This window comes from Drosophila yakuba, chromosome 4 (assembly GCF_016746365.2).
Source record: "Drosophila yakuba strain Tai18E2 chromosome 4, Prin_Dyak_Tai18E2_2.1, whole genome shotgun sequence".
NCBI lineage: Eukaryota > Metazoa > Arthropoda > Insecta > Diptera > Drosophilidae > Drosophila > Drosophila yakuba.
The window spans coordinates 585,830-605,193 of record NC_052531.2 but is presented as its reverse complement, the minus strand read 5'-3'; the positions used below and the strand labels follow the sequence as shown (position 1 = coordinate 605,193).

At 37.5% G+C, this 19,364-nt stretch overlaps 1 protein-coding gene across 2 annotated transcripts in view; it reads right to left on the bottom strand.

Annotated features, from left to right (window-relative positions):
• Window positions 1-12,354, bottom strand: part of LOC6523728 (zinc finger protein 2) — a 42,200-nt gene extending 29,846 nt beyond the window's left edge. For both annotated transcript variants that reach the window (XM_043207206.1, XM_043207204.1), the window contains exons 1-2: window positions 12,221-12,354; window positions 9,845-10,128 (exon numbers count right to left, since the gene is read on the bottom strand). Coding sequence is in view for 1 of the 2 variants with exons in the window: in XM_043207204.1 (XP_043063139.1) it covers window positions 9,845-9,873 (29 nt within the window). In the remaining variant the exon portion in view is untranslated. The remainder of the gene's footprint in view (window positions 1-9,844; window positions 10,129-12,220) is intronic.
• Window positions 12,355-19,364: the final 7,010 nt, after the last annotated feature.

The following is a 19,364-nucleotide window of genomic DNA, read 5'->3' as shown; positions in this document are numbered from 1 at the left end:
ACTTTGGCAATGACACCCATCGTGACAAAGGGATACTTTTGATATTGAAGCAGCTTTACCGCTTTAAAGTTGTGCCCGCAAACACCGGACACGTACGCATGAAAGCTAAATAAATTATTTCTGTAACACTATGTATACCCTTTCAGATATATTACTATATCTTCATATTATAATATATATTATATTATAATATTATTCTTACTCATTTAAAAAAACAAATTTTCCAATAGTTCTCAATTTCTATTTATCAGTAGCGCCGGAGATTAAATTGCATCAGTCTTTAGTAACAAACAACTCTAGATTTCACGCCAGTTAAATTATTTGTAATACTTGTTTTGTAAATGTTACTTTTATTTTCAAATTACTATTTATTTTCACTAAATTGGAAATCCAAAACTTTTGGATTGACTCTGACAACTTGATCAAAAGGGTGTTTTATACCGTTGAAAGGGTGATTTAATTTATACACCAGTTTTATGATGATATATAATATTGATTTTTATTTCAAAAAAATCTGAAGAGTATTTAAAATATGTTGATATGCAGCATAATAGATGCATTCTAATATTGATATGCACTCGGAAACTTAATTAAAAACCAGAGAGAACGCTATAGTCGAGTTCCCCGACTATCTGATACCCGTTACTCAGCTATTGGAAGTGCGAAGGAGAGACTTCAATGCGTCTATGTCTCTGGAGTCCACTGCCTAATCTCAACTTTCTAGTTTTTATAGTTCCTGAGATCTCGACGTTCATACTTACGGACGGACGGACGGACGGACGGACGGACGGACGGACGGACAGACGGACATGGCCAAATCGACTGGACTATTGTTTCTGATCAAGAATATATATACTTCATATGGTCGGAAACGCTTTCTTATGCCTGTTACATACTTTTCAACGAATCTAGTATACCCTATTACTCTACGAGTAACGGGTATAACAACCCTATAGTCGAGTTCCCTGACTATCTGATACCCGTTACCAGCTAGTGGAAGTTCGAAGAAGGCTCTTCCACACTTACAGTTATTGTCGGTTTGTGGGCGTTAGAGTGGGCGTGGAAAAAAGTTTTTTGGCAAACCGAGTGAAATTTACAAGACTAACAAAACAAAAAAAAAATATCAAAACATTTTCAAAAGTCTGGGCCTGGCAGTTTTGGGCGGTTTTTGGACGTTAGAGTGGGCGGTGCAAAAATCTTAGTTAATCCGAGATCGAAAATACTCAAATCGGTTTTCTGGGTGTGTTCATGAAAAGTATTTTTTCTATTACAGGTAGTAGTCGGAACGGACTACTATATCATTTAACTACGATAGGTTTATCAGAAAAAAATTAAAATAAATTATTTGTTGATTTTGTTAATCTTCATTCGGTACCTGAATCATTTTGACCTCTCCCGCTCTAACCCCCACAAACCGCCCAAAACTGTCATGCGCACACTTTTCAACATTTTTATAATTTAATTTAATTAATTTAATTTAATTTAATGCAGAGTTTAATACTTTCTTTCGTGAATTAAATTCGTTTCTTATTAAATCAAATATTTTCCTCCACGTATATATTGGTAGCTGGTATGGTGGGGAATGCTTTCCCCAAGCAAGATTGAGAATATATATACATTTATATAGATCTCTTTTGTTTAAAGAAAAAAAGTATTATATCATGGGCGAGCATAAATTTGTATAAAATGTGGTATTCTTTTTGCATACCTGCATTATAAATATATTCAGAAACCCTAATTAAATAAAAATATTGTGGATATTTTTCTATGTCTCAACTTCGACGATTTTTTAAATATAAGCAAGATTTAAATCAGTTAAAGATGATTATATAGCAATGAAAGCGTTATAAGCGCAGCGGAAGTTGTCGAGACATTACTTCACTCATAATTAAAAATGATTATTGCTGAAAGGGCTGGGCTAAATAAATTAAGGTGAAGGGTTTATATTTTCTTGGGCCATGACTAAGTACAGTTTGTACTGTGTGGGCGCAAAGATGAACAGTACGCTCTTACATAGTGTTTTTTAATAAATTTCAGTTTAAATATTATAAATATTATTAAATATTGTTGATAAGCATTCTTTCTTTTAACGAATCTAGTTTGCTCTTAACTCAATGGGTCGGAAACGCTTCTTTCTACCTGTTATACCTGTTTGAAAATTTATTTCATGATAAGATGGCATATACAGCTTTTAAAAGAACATTTCCTTTAGAAAAATAATAATGTGGAAATCATGAAAAATAGTCGGCTAAATATTTTCAATGTTTCTGTATTTGAAATTTGTTAACAACTTTACATCTCATCACTTTTCCAAAATCCATCCATAAACTGAAAAGATCGCGTTCTTTTTACATACATGTACCTACCTCCCAAATTGTATACAAAATACATTTACGCACAAACATATATTTTATCAAGCGCCATTCCTTCCCGTATTTACTTTAGGTTTGTGATATAAGGCGAAGAAGATAATGATAATGATTCGCCAATTTAATAATTATTTCTCTAATAATTATAAGGTAACTGTAATTATGGCACATTAAAATAGGAATTCGTTGGAAATTTTAATTTCAACAAAATAGCGTTTGCCTGCCGAGAGTTCAATCTTCCTTCTCTCTGTTCATGTTCATTTCAGCTGTCGTTAGCACCGCTCTTTGGTCGGTAACGAGTTTTTTAATAGTATTAATTTTCTTTCAAAATGTAAGACTTTAACAATATGCATATCACTGTGCCCAGAAGAGTGTGCGAAGGTGAATATTATGTATACACAAAAAAATAAATAGTTGCTGTAGTTAATCATAATGAGTGAAACTAAGAGATTATATAGTTTATGAGGAAAAGTGTGAATGTAAAAATTAAAAAAAAGTTCTAACAATACCCACAATGAAGATAAATAAGTTATTGTTACTATACGCCTCAAATGACAATGAATGGCACGCTTCGTGAAAGAGCACATACATATTTTGATAAAAATATTGTATTTTCGAAGGTAAATATAAAAATATTTACAGTTACAAAATATTTATGGTTACCGATAGAGTATTTATTCTTATTCAGGATCACTAGCTGAGTCGATCAGGCTATGTCCGTCTGTCCGTACAAACGCCTTGATCTCAGGAACTATTAAAGCTAGAATGTTCAGACTAAGCGTGCAGCATGCATTAAGCTTCCAGAGACATACCTAGAAGCAGTGGAATTTGTCCACTAACGCCCACAAACCACACACAAGTAACACGTCCACACTTTTAAAAAAAGTTTTAATTTTATTGTTTTAATGTTTAAATTATGTTGTGTTTTTTATTATTTTTTTAGCCAATTTCTATAGGTAACCAAAATCATTTCGGCCACTCCCTTTCTAACGCCCACAAACCTAGTAAAACTGCCACGCGCTCTTCTTTCTTGATTTATTTTCCATTTATTTATTTGTTTTACGACTAACTATCAATACGCCACAAAACTATAGAAATTTCTTGTTCGTGTTAACACTAGCTGAGTATCTGATAGTACATATCTACACGTAGTAATACAGCGTTTAATCTTGTTTGAATATATAATATCGGTTGAAAAATGTTTTATAGAATTGTTAAATGTTTATCGATTTGCAGACACCAGAGACAAAGACGCAGCGCAAGTTGGTTGACCCATGTTACAGTGCACTCCCCGCAAAAACTGCCACGCCTACACTGTTGAAAAATGTTTTGACATTCTTTCAATTTTTAATAACGTTGTAAATTTCTTGTTTGCACTTCCACTAGCTGAGTAACGGGTATCTGATAGTCGGGGAACTCGACTATAGCGTTCTTTCTTGATTTTAATACATTTTTTTTGTGTTTTTGGTTCTACATATATATAAGATCTTCAATATATAGAACGAAACAGTACGTATGTATAATACGTACGTATAAAAAGTTCATAAATTTTTACTACATTTTTAATAATTTCGTATAAGTAGAAGGCGAACAGCAGTGGTTTAGGAGCATTTACTTAATGCAGTAAATTCCATCGCACACATGTGTTTTTCTTACTGCAAGTGATACCCTTAGAAAAGTAACATATACCTAGAACACGACAATATAAACAGCAACAACAAGACGGGAACGGACGAATCCTTTATTGACCGTAAAGATAAAAGCACCACTAACTCAATGAAACGGGAAGTAGGTGCTAAAACACACGCACATGCTGACGGAAACACAAGACCAGCGCAAGCCAAACAAAAACACAAGCCAAGAAGCATGGACAAGTATACAAAAATTCGGATATGTATCTTGACCCACTCACAACTGTCGACTGGCACTTGCCCCTCACGTGAGTCAGTGTGGGTATGCCTCACCGTTGGGAGTTTTGAGTGCAGTTTGGTTGTTTGAATGACTTAATTGGATGTTTTAAATATAAAGAGAGTAATAATACACGTGTAGTAATATACATGTGGTTAATTTGCCTAAAATCATTTTAAAAGTTATAACGCTTTAAGGAAAATTTTTTAAATTCTTATGAATGTAAACAAACATATTTTCTTGGTCGGATTCAACAGCCTAATCGATTGGTCTTTTTGCATATACATATGTATGTCATTAAATCTCTCATTTTAAAAGCTGTCAGTGTTTTTCGAATCTATTAAAATGCTGTAGGGTAGAAAAATATAATAGTAAGCGAGACTGAAAGCTTAATTTTATATATGTATTTCAAATGTTGCAAATTTTAATAAAATCACAGTTATTTGATTCCGTAATATGAAGCTCAATAGAGAGATCTTGACGTTTATCCGTATATAAACAGCATGTTTAGATTGTCTTAGTGTGTGATGCTGATCAAATAAACATATGTATCCTTCGTATTGTCGGAAACTACTTTTAAATTAGTATAGAATACTTATTTTAGAGTAGTGTATCTAGTTTAAACTGCAGTCGAACTTTGTTTTATTTAAGAAGTAATAGGTTGCGACTTTCAAAAAGACTAAACCAATTATGAATCGTGATATTATTTAAACCTACTTTTTGTTAGCAATTTGTTGCCCTTCTGATATCTTAGCCAGTGTTTTCTGTTCTACACTGCACAACATATTTTTTAATGTTGGTTAATTTTTAGTATTGGAAATAGTGTCGATATAAACCAAGTTGTGCCACAAATCGTTTAGTAGATATTAAGTGACTTTTGGGTAATGAGGAATGAAATGAAAATGTCGATTTCCAATATTTCGGAACGGTAATCGCGCTATAATCTGCTAAAGAATATGTAACTATTTGTCAAAAATAATGTAGGTAGTACATAGACAGGAAAATTTATTTGACATTTCGACACGATTTCGAAATTATATATGTAATTACTAAAAAAATAATATTAACAACAATATACCTACTCTTGCGAATGTATTTTGTATTCACCTACAAAATTTACACAAAATAAAATTTTTGTGTCACGCATTTAAATGATAGTAAGATGCATGTGTTTCTGAAAAAAGCTCGATGATTCTTCAGTGTTTCAATCTCATCCATTTCTTTCCAACTCTCTATATAGCTCGACCAATTAAAATACCCGGAGCGCTGCTGCTGCGTGTATGTGTAATCGTAATTAATACAGTCACCGAGGGGAGAGCAAGAAGGAAAGATGGGACGTGAGGGTGGGGATGTGGGGGGTTGCGGGAGCACTCAGCGCACATTAAAACGACCAATCAGAAGATGCTATGCGGTAGTCGAATACCGCAGTGGTGTGCGAAGTGCTCAGCTCACACGCCACACACACAGGCACATGCTCTCCGTCTCTGTCCGAGCGCGATTTATATGGCACTTTCCGTGTGAGTAAAAAGTTTTACGTGAGTGGGGCGAGGGGGAGTATACTAGCACATGTGTGTATGTGGCACATGCATTATGTTTGCATATGAGAACGCAGTACAAAGATTTAGCCAACAGGCTCACATCTGTATGTACATGCATATGTGTACACGTACATATCAGTACACATGCGCTTGGAGAATATTTAATGGCCGACAATTACATATGATATGCAGATTTGTATCGCAAGGTCTTCGTCAGTCGTCGGTCGTCTGGGGGTGAAGCCAATTCTAAGTTTGAGTCGTAATCAGAGTTAGAGTCTGCATCGGCCCACATCTTACGCCACGCCTATTTAGCTCGTACGCTTGTTTTGTTTTTAACCGAACTTTCACACTCCCATCCACATTCATTGACGCGCAGTGTGCGCGGGATTAGGTTTAGGGTTACCAACGAGAGAACTAAAATAATTGAGAGCGGAGGATAGCAAGCCCTTAAAACACGAGAGAAAGGAAAGTCAAGCAAACGTTAGAGAACACGCTTCAGCTTCAGCTTCAGCTCTCCACCCAAAGCCTATTTCATTTATCTAAACAACCAAAAACAATGAGAACTAAATCATTGCCACAGCACTTTGTCTCGCTTGCACTCGCATGCGTGCATACTGTATGCGCCCGCATATACATAGGTGTGCCAGCGCTCACTCGAAAGAAAGAGATGCGAGACAAAGCTGCGGAGCGAAATTTTCGGTCGCTGGCGGTAAGGGGGATTGGAGCTGGGTCGGTGCTCGAGGTTGCGTGAGTGAGGGTTGGGAGAAGACTGAAAAAGCGAGAGAAAAACTCTTAATTTAATTAATATTGAGAACATAAAGGAAAGAGCGGAAGATACAGAGAGTGCAACTTCGTTATTACCAAGGCGGATGAATCTGCCTCTCTCTCAGTCACCCTCAGTCTTTAATCCTCCCTTCTCGGCTCAAAATCACTTTTGCCATTTGAGAAACTTGCGCCACCGCAACAACAGCAACTGAACGGCATCAACAATAAAACAGGTTTCCAACGCTCGGCTTTGGTTTCGGCATCTGGTTCGGTTCGTTGTCGGCTTTGTTGCTAATTTCATCTATTTTCATCCATGTTGTTGTTTGGGCCTCATTTCGCGTACCCCTTTCGTCTGTCAGTGTGCGTGTATGTCTCTGCGCGGTAATTGTAATTGTATGCGCACTCACGAAGCGGGCCTTGGTAGAAGTTGAGACCGATGTGGAGACAGAGGCTGGGGTGCCTGTAGGAGACGGAGACACCGTGGCGACCGGTCGTTCGGCTAGGTCCCAGGAGAAGATTCGCTACGCCCACAATCCAGCACCTCTCCCTTTCCTATCAGCGAACGGTGAGCGAGTACAAATATAATGTATATGTAAATAAATAATTTATACATAATGCGCTGCTTGCGCTTGGCTTCGCCACTGACTGTATCTCGGCGTCTCGTCAGCCCCAGAATATGATGATGGTGTCTCCTTTCTGCATATTCTCGGCCCTCTCCAAAAAGGGCCTTCGTTGGGGCTTCGTTGGGGCTAGTCGTTGTCGTCGTCGTACCTTATGGCAACGTTGGAAAGCAAAGTACTTCGAGCTGCGGGTGTGGGTGTGAGTGTGGTTCGAGCGACAGAGACGGGAGGATGAGGCGCTGATGGGTAAATGGAGTACAAGACGAAGATGGAAATATGAAGCACACAATTACCCGAACGCGGTATTTCAGGGAGCAATGGGACATACATACATTTCGGCCTCTTTCTGTTGTTGTGTTCCTCTCCCTTCCCTATACTGTTTTTTTCATATTTCGCTGCTCCGAGCAAATTTGTATTACAATTGTTCCTACGATTTTTAAATCATTAATTTTTTGAGACAAACCACCCTTACTATTAAGACTGTTTATTGTTGAATCGGTTGACGTCCTCTGACTCTACGCTGTGTTTAATACTTTTTAAAGTTTGAGCATCTTAAATTGATTAGCATAGGTCTAGAAGTTTATTAACATAGAAAAAGAAGTACACCTCTCCCCCGCACCCATATATTGGTGACCAGACGGGACCAAGCCGTCAAAAGTGCCCCAAACCATCACCAGGTTATTTACCCATTCAACATATCTACACTTATATGCAAAGAGCAGACATATATTCGACCTATTCATCCCCACTTCAGAACTCCAAAAGATATACTTACACCTACACTCACACACGGGCACGGCTTGTAAATATTACATGAATGTTCATACATATGTACACCTACATATACACACGTATACAAGTCGAATACTACTCATTTTTCAGAAGGGAAAACTCTCGTTTGTTGTTTATTGTGATTCCACAGTCTTTTTTATTTTAATATCGTTGTTCGTCATTATCGATTTTTGCGTCTCTCCTTTGAAATTTGCCTCTTTCCTTCGCAACGCGAAGAAGTGGCCCAGGGTACAGGCCGATCTAAGGTCCTGATTGAGGGTTGATGGTTTTTTAGATACCCACAAAATAACCAAATGTAAGTGTATGTACATTAAGCCGAGGCACAGACTCGGCAATATAAGCAGCAATTAGTAGGAGGCATACATAATTATGAACTAATCCGCAAGGAGCGTAGACTCTATACTCTTTTATGTACCTATTTACTTTCCTTTAATTGGTTCAGACGCGAGCTCGAGTATTTCACACATAACCATCAATATAAATATATATGTATACATAAGTGCTCTTGTGCATGCACTGGGTAACGAACAAGAAGAAAGTAAATAACTACCAAGAGAATATCCAGAGCGTGTGAGAGAGACGGTTGGAGTGTGGAAGCGTTTGAGCTTAATTGGTTGTCCTAGTAATTAAAATTTTTCCAAAGCGAAGGTTTCTCCTTTCTTTTTATGGACAGAGTGTTTTGGCGTGGACGGTGGAGGAGTTCTGCTGGCGGCAACGAATCGCGTATGCCGATTCCAAGCCAGTGACAACGCCAATGGGGTGTGATTCTAACGGCGTCAATTAACGCTGTTCTCTAAACCAACCACCCAGCCACCCACACATGACGAACGACACAAACAGCAAAGCAAATACAACCACAGAGGATTGGGGCGGCAGGTGCAGAAGTGCGGTAGAGTCGGCAAAGAGAAGAGAAAATGCGAGGAGGAGTAAGTAGCAAAACGAAACAGAAGGAAAAGGAGGGGGAGCCGCGGACTTTAACCAGCGACAACCGACCAATCAAGTCGCGCTTTGGCGGTTGTCGCACTCAGTTGCTTTACTCTTCTTTTGATTCCGTTTCCGCTGTTTCTGCCATGTTTCCACTGTTTCTGCCCTTGCATCATCAGAGATTTAACAGCTAAAGAGCGAGGAAAATATGCTCTCTAAGCTTCGCTCTCGTCATCATCGCTTTTGTCTGTTCTGTGCTTAATTACTAGACTGATTTAGTTCTCTGCTCCGCTTTGTTCTTTTTTCTGTTCGGCTCAGCTTATTTCGGTAAAGTTCGACTCGTTCGTTGAACCAACTCGAGTCCCCAAACACAAGTGACTTCTAATCCCATTCCACCTAAATGTGGCAGCTTCATTGTCATTGGCTAATTAGAAGTCTTCTAATAATTAAACGGTTCCAAAGGGTGACTTGCCGTGATGAACCAATAGCTTTTATTTGGTGCGCTTAGCAGGAGCTTAGTCTCTGCAAAAAAATTATTTTTGTAAATGCTTGGTTTTGTCTGTCGTTTTTAATGTAAGCTTTTATATACAGAATATATGTTCTTTCACACAAATTGTCCTAAATTGTACGTCTCCTTTCCTACGAAATGTATTAAAACATTCCCAAACTGCATGTAGTATGTACATACGGTGAAACGAAACGGACGACTACATAATAAATGGGAAAATAAAAGTACCTTCGTTTCTCGGCAATAATTTATTTCAGATTTATTTTGATGAAAATCGAAACCCAATCATATATCTTATCTAAGCTCATCTAATCATATACTAACATCGAAACAATCGGAAAATGAAATTGAAATTTGTATACAATGGACCGATTTCACCCAAACAACTAGACAAAATAACCTTGGATATATTGTACTCACCTGAAGTCCTTATGAAAAGTTGAATCCATAAGCCATTAGAATTCTGGTTCCTCATATGAGGGTATTCGATTTTCGTCGATTTCTGCTTGATGTTTTTGTGTTTGCACATATGCGTTTGTTTAGACTTGGAGTATGTTTCGTTATTAGCTAGTTCAATTATGAATTACTTCAAGTCAGCGGCGATAGTTTGTACTATGTTATGTTTTATCTTTAGGCTTATATATTATAGGAACTTTTGAATCGAGTGGTTGTAGACGTTGGCGAGTTAATTAGCCGTGTGGCACCTAAAGAGTAATTTTTTTAACAATTTCATTAATATATTTTCCTGAATTTTTCATCTATTATAAGTTTTGTTATGGACACGAATTGTGCAAATTTGTTTAAATATTTATTATTGCAATATGAAGTAAATCTATAAACATGGTATCAACATATTTTACTGATTCTCAAATATGTAATTTTTAAATGGATAACGTTGCTTAGGGTCTGCGGTCTTAATTTGGAATTTGTGGGAAACTATTATATAGAGACAGGTGGTAAATAGGTAGGATGTTAGGGAGTAGACGACAGGAAACCTTAAGGTTCAAAAAGAACCCAATTAAGTTAAAACCCCGATGTGCAAGTGTATGTATATACATGTATGCGGGTGTAATTGCCGTGACCAGTGGCAGGTGACAGTCGAAAGGTGATCGACCTACTGCAGCCAGTTGGCAACACAAAAGTGGTTTCGCCAAGGACTCGATCGTGAATAGGTCCGATCTTGATCACTTTCGATATTTTGTATTGTTGTGTATGCTTGTTATTATGGACCAAATATGTAGGTACATATCTGATGTAGGAAGATCAAAGGATTTGCAATGGCTTAAAAGGGTCTTCACACATACACTTCTAATTATACAGAAATGGGTGCTGATAACTAAGTTAAAACCCTAATTTTTTGGTACACTTGTATTTATATCTGCAACATTTGCAAGTCTATTTCAGGATAAGAAAACCCGGCGAATTAGTCGATTTGAGTCCATAGGTAGGTTGTGAGAGCGTTGGAGTCTAGGTTCGGTGAGTGTGTTCGCACGCGTTACGCCCACTGATTTAATTTGCCTCCTTCGGTTTTTGCATTTTTAATATCAACACTTTTACTCCAAGTTGTCTGCTTATACATATAGCAAACGAGACTGTTGTCTCTTTTTTATACACAAATTTTCACACACGCACAGTCACATTCACAGACACAGTCACAAGAGGGAACTTCTGCTACCTTTCCCTCCCATCCCTTGCAATCCGCCCACCCCAGTGTAGACAGCCCGACGAAGAGGGGAGAGCTATCATGACAGAGACAGAAATAGAGACAGAGCGTTTTTGCATACACTTTTCTCGTGGACCACGTGCTCATTAAATCGCTGAAGGCAATTCATAGAGAACATCGAACAACCGACTAGCACGGCACAGCACCCTTTTCCTGTGCCTGTGGTGTGCTCTTTTCAGCTTCTTTTCTTCCTGGGACTTCCTTTCGCGCACCCTAGATGTGCTCGGCTCAAAGCAGCTCGGCATTACTCGGCTGGGATCGTTCGGCACTTAATGCAATTAAAAATAAAAAACTATTCCCGGAAGAAATCCGTTTTCGTCAGCTTTGATACATGAAGTAGTTTAGGATTCGCCATCTCTTTTTTCTAGAATTGGAAGTGAATTCTGCTCTTGTCCGCGAATTGAAGTTGTTGTTGCTAGGCACCCATACCCGCGAGTACATACGGATAAGGGTGAGTGTATTGTTTTGTGCACAGAACTGCACCGTTAGCATGCACCCATACAATATATGTTCAATTTGATTTAGCCATGTCGCACCAGCAAACTGAATTTTTACAAAAACGTGCCGTAGAATTGTTTTCTCTTTGTTATAAGTTATTCGAATCGAATGTATCCATTTGCAGGTGGTGGCAGGAAGTGAGGCTGATCTCACACTGTAATTGATTGAAACTGGTCGAAAGGTTCACTGTGTTCTTTTGCATTTTGCCATTATACGTTTCACATTTTGTTGTGATACACTGTTCGGTACAACGCAATTCAAGGAGTGTAAATGGTGAGCGGTGGAAAATTAAGTAGACGCGCAATAAGAACGGAGTGCGTTGGTAACGAACTTTATATAGATATCACTATTCGCAGCATTGGGATTGGACCAGAAGTGAGTGATAACACAGGTAACACATTTCAAATCACAGTTGGTTTCACTCTTTGGTTGTTGTTTTCTCGCACTTTTTACGTTTTGGCGCACTTTAACTGCGAATAGTCACAGTCACATTTAGACTTACAGTCACACCAACGGCAAATATATCATAATGGAGATCTACAACGAAACCGCATCTTTCAGAGCCCAAAACTCACCATCCGTCCCGCATCTGACTCATTCAACGTTTTTTTTCGACTGAGCTGAGAGGCAGGCTGACTTGTTTACTTGCTGCTCAATGCGCTCCGGCGCTCTCGAGCTCTGCTCTCCGAAGCCGGACCGAGCCGAGCAAATTCGTGTCATGCGTATAAAGCAAGATTGAAGAGAGACTGGGAGACTCTGGGAGATTTCCGTAATGGGGTAATTATTGCCACGCAGAGTGGTAATTACGATAGAGCGAGACGGAAGATGATGTGATAAAACGGTGTACCAATGTGCTTTATGCTTTCACAGCGAGCCTCTCTTTTCCTTATTTAATTTCTGCCTGTTGGCGTGCATGTGTGTGTGCCTTTGTCTTGTGTGGGTGCAGCTTGGCAATCATCTTTCATTATTTTTGTATTATTGCCGACGGATGTTTAAAGTTCCAACACTGCAAGTTCCACATCCCATTGTCTGCAGAATAATCAAAAATATTATAGTAATTAAAAGATATATTTAAAACGATCACAATGCCTCTTTTGAACCGAAATATCTACAAACATGTTCAACATGCTCAATCTTTAAGAGTAGATAATTTGTAATTCTAATTTAAATCAAGAGAGAATGCTATAGTCGAGTTCCCCGACTATCTGATACCCGTTACTCAGCTGGTGGAAGTGCGAAGGAGTGTCTTCAGCTCTGACAGTTTTTGGCGGTTTGTGGGCGTTGGAGTGGGCGTGGCAAAATTTGTTTTTGAAATTTGATAGAAATTTACAAGACCAATACAAAAATGAAAAAATATCAAAACATTTTTCAAAAGTGTGGGCGTGGCAGCTTTGGGCGGTTTGTGGGCGTTAGAGTGGGCGTGGCAAAAAGTTTTTTTGCAAATCGATAGAAATTTACAAGACCAATACAAAAATGAAAAAAAATCAAAACATTTTTCAAAAGTGTGGGCGTGGCAGTTTTGGGCGGTTTGTGGGCGTTAGAGTGGGCGTGGCAACATGAATCGACAAACTTGCGCTGCTTCTATGTCTCTGGAGTCTGTATGCTAAATCTCAACTTTCTAGCTTTTGTAGTTCCTGAGATCTCGACGTTCATACGGACGGTCAGACGGACGGACAGACGAACATGGCCAGATCGACTCGGCTATTGATCCTGATCAAGAATATATATACTTTATATGGTCGGAAACGCTTCCTTCTGCCTGTTACATACTTTTCAACGAATCTAGTATACCCTTTTACTCTACGAGTAACGGGTATAAAAAATGTGTATATACAAATGTATATATAAATATTAATACCTTAATTCGTATCACGTTGTCATTATATAAAATTTTGTAATATATTCAAGCCGATATATTTAAACAGATTATTAATTTTTTTAGAGCTGTTAATTGTGAAGTAAATCTGTATACATACATATGTGACCCTACATTATAATTATGTTTATTTAGGATCACTAGCAGAGTAGATCAGGCATGTCCGTTCGATCGTCTGTATGTTCGTCCGTATGACCCTCGAAATCTCGGGAACTAGAAAGAAGTAAAGCAAGTATTCACGAACTTAATAAGGAATCTTACCATTTCTTCACAGGTCTTTGTAATCTGTTGGCCTTAGTCTCTGACCTGTTGGTCAAATATAATAAAAAATAGGCCGATAACGAAATAAAAAGAAAATATACATACCTATTACTCAGCTAGGGGAAGAGAAATTCAACATTTTGTCGGTAAAATTGTCAACAATGTCGGTAAAAATTACGAAAAAATGAAAACAATTTAAAAACTGTGAGAATGGAAGTTTTGGACGCCATGTGGACGTTGCAGTCTGGAATCTGCTATTCTCTCTCAACTTTATAGTATCTGAGATTGAGGTGTTCATACGGACAGACGGGCGGAAATGGACAGATCGACTCGGCTAGCGATCCTAATCAAGGATATTATATATGGTCGGCAACGCTGCCTTCTACCTGATACATACTTTTCAACGAATCTAGTTTACCCTTTTTCTTTACGCGTAACGTGTTTAACAAAAGAGAACGCTAAAGACATGTTCCTCTACTTTTAGGTACCCGTTACGCAACTAGTGCGAGTGGGATCGAGAATTTGTACACCAAAAGCCAGTGCCCATGAATGATGTTATTAAATTGGTAATATGTTTTAAGTTTCTTTATTGAAACGGCCCAGTAGGTCTAATAAATTTAAAAAAGTGGTAAAACTGTCCCGGCGGCAAAGGCTTAGATCAACTTCAAAACTTTACATCTAAAACAAGAGAGAACGCTATAGTCAAGTTCCCCGACTATCTGATACCCGTTACTCAGCTAGTGTAAGTGCGAAGGACAGTTTTTGGCGGTTTGTGGGCGTTAGAGTGGGCGTGGCCAAAAGTTTTTTGGCAAATAGATAGAAATTAACAAGACTAATACAAAAATGAAAAAATATCAAAACATTTTTTAAAAGTGTGGGCGTGGCAGCTTTGGGCGTTAGAGTGGGCGTGGCAGCATGATTCGACAAACTTGCGCTGCGTCTATGTCCCTGGAGTCTGTATACTTAATCTCAACTTTCTAGCTTTTGTAGTTCCTGAGATCTCGACGTTCATACGGACAGACAGACGGACAGACGGACAGACGGACAGACGGACAGACGGACAGACGGACAGACGGACAGACGGACGGACGGACAGACGGACAGACGGACGGACATGGCCAAATCGACTCGGCTATTGATCCTGATCAAGAATATATATACTTTATATGGTCGGAAACGCTTCCTTCTGCCTGTTACATACTTTTCAATGGGTTTTCATGGGTTAACAAACTTGCGCTGCGTCTATGTCTCTAGAGTCAGCATGCTGAATTTAAACTTTCTAGCTTTTATAGTTCCTCGACGTTTATACGGACAGACAGATGGACGGACATGGCCAGATCGACTAGATTCTGATATAGATCTATGTGGTCAAAAACCCTTCTGCCTGTTACATACTTTTCAACGAATCTACGAGTAACAGATATAATGAAGTTGACATATGGATTGAGAGTTTTAGTTTCCATCCAAACACACAAAACTAAAATGGTACTTTAATTTCTATCACTTTTTGCATATGCAAAAATAAATGTAAACAAACGAAATTTTACTGTTCATTCGCACATGACAATATCTACTTTACTAATGATTGCTTATATGTACATATGTATGTACATTTGGACGGTTATAACCACTTAATAACAATTAACCGTAAATTTTAGCTAGTAATTGTTAAGAAAAACCTTGTTGTATATATAAATTATTTAAGATAAGTAAATCGAATGTTTGCGTACGTGCTTGTGATACTAGTCAACGAATCTCTTACTGAATTGCATGTATGTATTCTTGCATACCTAGATACATATATAAAATATATATCAAATATACAACGAATTTTTTGGCGCTGGAAGACGAGTTTCAAAAATAATAATAAAATAATAGATAGTATGAATATACAGCACATATGTGGATACATACATATGTACATGTAAAAGTACACTCAATGTCGCACGCTCAGGATTTTGCATTTGCAATATACAGCATAAAAATACATATTTACGCAGTAGTCCGTCGCAAAATTCGCGTCTGCGTTTACACTTTTAACTAGAAATGAATATAACACGCATGTCAGAGGGAAAAGGAATAGATAAAACCCTTTGTGACACTCACTCTCTTTCGTTTTTTGCGCGTTTACTCTCGTTTTTATATACCCGCTAATGCACGGCAAAGTATTAGAATATGCATATGGATATACCCATATATATAAAAATATCTGGATATTTTGTCTATACCAAAATTTTTGCTGTACGCTTTGGCTTTGAGGGATTGATAAAAGAAAGCTTTTCATACTACTATATTTTTGCTCCGGATATGGCGGCTACGAGCTTATTATCTTCTATTTATTATACCCGTTAAAGGTATACTAGATTTGTTGAAAAGTATGTAACAGGCAGAAGGAAGCGTTTCCGACCATATAAAGTATATATATTCTTGATCAGGATCAATAGCCGAGTCGATCTGGCCATGTCCGTCTGTCCGTCCGTCTGTCCGTCCGTATGAACGTCGAGATCTCAGGAACTACTAAAGCTAGAAAGTTGAGATTAAGCATACGAACTCCAGGGACATAGAAGCAGCGCAAGTTTGTCGATTCATGTTGCCACGCCCACTCTAACGCCCACAAATCGCCCAAAACTGCCACGCCCACACTTTTGAAAAATGTTTTGAAATTTTTTCATTTTTGTATTAGTCTAGTAATTTTCTATCTATTTACCAAAAAACTTTTTGCCACGCCCACTCTAACGCCCACAAACCGCCCAAAACTGCCACGCCCACACTTTTGAAAAATGATTTGAAATTTTTTCACGCCCACTCTAACGCCCTCAAACCGTTCAAAGCTGATACGCCCACACTTTTGAAAAATGTTTTGATATTTTTTCATTTTTATATTGGTCTTGTGAATTTCTATCGATTTGCCAAGAAACGTTCTGCCACGCCCACTATAACGCCTACAAACCGCCAAAAACTGTGTTTAAGACTCTCCTTTTCCCTTCCACTAGCTGAGTAACGGGTATCAGATAGTCGGGAAACTCGACTATAGCGTTCTCTCTTGTTTTCTTTGCATATTGAAATTTTTAGAAAATCCAGTATTTGCTATCCGTACAATTAATATTTTATATATCCATCACCAACCCAGAGCTAACAGACGAAACACTCAGGTGTCCATGTAATTAGTATATGTATGGCTTTCATCAATGTGGATGGTATTGCACGTAGTGACGAAGCGCTCCAAGAGAGTGCGTAGGCATATGTAAACTTTTAGGGTCGGAAACGCTTCCTTCTACCTGTTAACTTTTTTTATCTAATATTCTCTTTTACTCTACGAGCAACGTATATATCAACTTACACCGAATCTAAAAAATACATAATCATAGGTTTTAAATGAATCAGTATCTCTACACATAAATTTGACATACAGAAACTCGATATCGTTTATTACTTAAGTCAAAATCTAATGTCTAAAGTCTCAAAATTCTAATAGGCCAAGACCTCGGCTTTTAACAATTATTGCGTTAAGCGACCTATTACCCAAAGGATGGGGAATCGGAAGAAGCTTAAGGAAATATGATGAGCTGGAAAGCTTTGAATCGACGAGTGCACCGAAATTCGGAATGTATTGTTTGGATTAAAAAAAAACAACTTTTTCGTGTTTATCTTATGTCTATGTAGAATTACCGCGTTGGGTACACATAAACATACAAACTCAGATATGCAGTATGCAAACGCTTTTGTGTTTAGATATTTTAAGTAAATACAGGTGAGCAAACAAGTTTTTAACGAGGTCTCCGTTTTGACTCTCAGTTAAACTTTTGTTTCCGTGGTCAATGGATTTGAAAATCAGGGGTTCTTGTATTTGAAGTCGAACAGATCAATATTTAAATTATTCATAGTTATGCCATTGCACGTGCATTCGTATTTGCTGTATTAATCCCATAAACCATGTAACAAAGTAATAGTCATGTCGATCTTTGCTTGTTGGCTTTAACCCTAATTTTTACATGAGAGGTTAAGTATAATTTAAAACAGGCCGGATCGGACCACAGGTCCATAGGATTATTAAAAAAAAAATGCAGTCTGAGTCTCAGAGTCTCCCTAGAGTCTGAATCTCCTAGCCTTTATAGTTCCCGAGATCTACTTTATAGCGGTATTAACCCCTTCAACATGGTACACCCATGCCAACGAATAAAGTAAAGCCTTTTTCTATACGGTAACGGGGTGAAAAAAATAATTGCTTAAGCGGTAAATCAATAAAATACCAATATATAATATTTCTGCAGAGATAATAATTTAAGATAGTAACATATTGAATAAATAAGTAGTCTTTCACAGTCAAAAAATTCGTCTGCCACATTTTTTCTTGTTTTTTTGTTTTCAAAGTTGAGCTCTTTTCCTTTGTTAAGTTCTCGGCATGTGGCCCGACACTTTTAAGTTGGCCATCCGACAATTTATTGATATGATACGACGATTGTTCTGTTTTTCATTGACGAGAGGGCTATTCCAACTGGATTATTTGAACCCTTTAGGATTAATACTATGATACCTCAGGACGGTTAAATTTACTGTTTGTACCACAATTTAAAGTCGAGTGATTTGGTTTCTTGTTTGAAAGATTCACTTTCTTACCCGCATTCATGGACTATTCATTTTGACCAATCGCATGAATAAATTAAAAGATACGTAGGTTGACGTTATAAAGAATAGAACATCGGGATGTGGACTACGATCACGTAGTGATCGAGATTGTATGACAGCTACATACATATACACGAAATAAATAAAATCCTATTCGACTCAGCAGATGATTCTCGAAACGAATTTATACATACAGGATTAAAAAAACAACGACATGAGGATAAATGTCTTCTAAGCCTCTGAAACCAAACTAACCAATTCCTATATCACGAAGTTTTAACTATATTCATTGAATTATGTTACAAGTAGAAGGAAGTATTTCCGACTCTATTAAGTATATGACCATATATTCTGGATCAAAATCACCACCCGAGACGATCTGGTCATGTCTGTCATTTTATCATTTATCTTGTCAATTTCATTCGATATGCCAAAAACATTTTTGACCACTTAAAGCCCACAAGCCCAAAACTATTACTATTATTACTTTTCAAAAATGTTCTGCATTTCTATCAATAGGCCAACAAAATTGTGATATTTCTTAAATTTTAACAACAATTAGCTTTTAATGTAGAAGCATCTGATTTATCAGTTTATAGTTAAAATTAATTACCTCAATAATATACATATATAGTGCATCTAATTTATAAAGGAATATCTTGCATTAAAATATCAACTTATCAAAAAAACTTTAAACAAAATTAACGTTTGATCAATCAAAACTTTAGTACATCAGATACGTATACCATTCGTTATTTATACATCTTTTTCGTATCTTCTATGGCAAACACACCTTAGCTGGCGTTAGATGAATGGACGGCCCTTTGTTTGACTCTTTCTGAATGAATTTAAAATAATTTTACATATTTAAACTTCGTTATCATGCTAGCGGACAGCTGCTATTGGGCACTTAGTATGCCATTTCCATAGGTAAGGTATACCAAATGTAAATTACT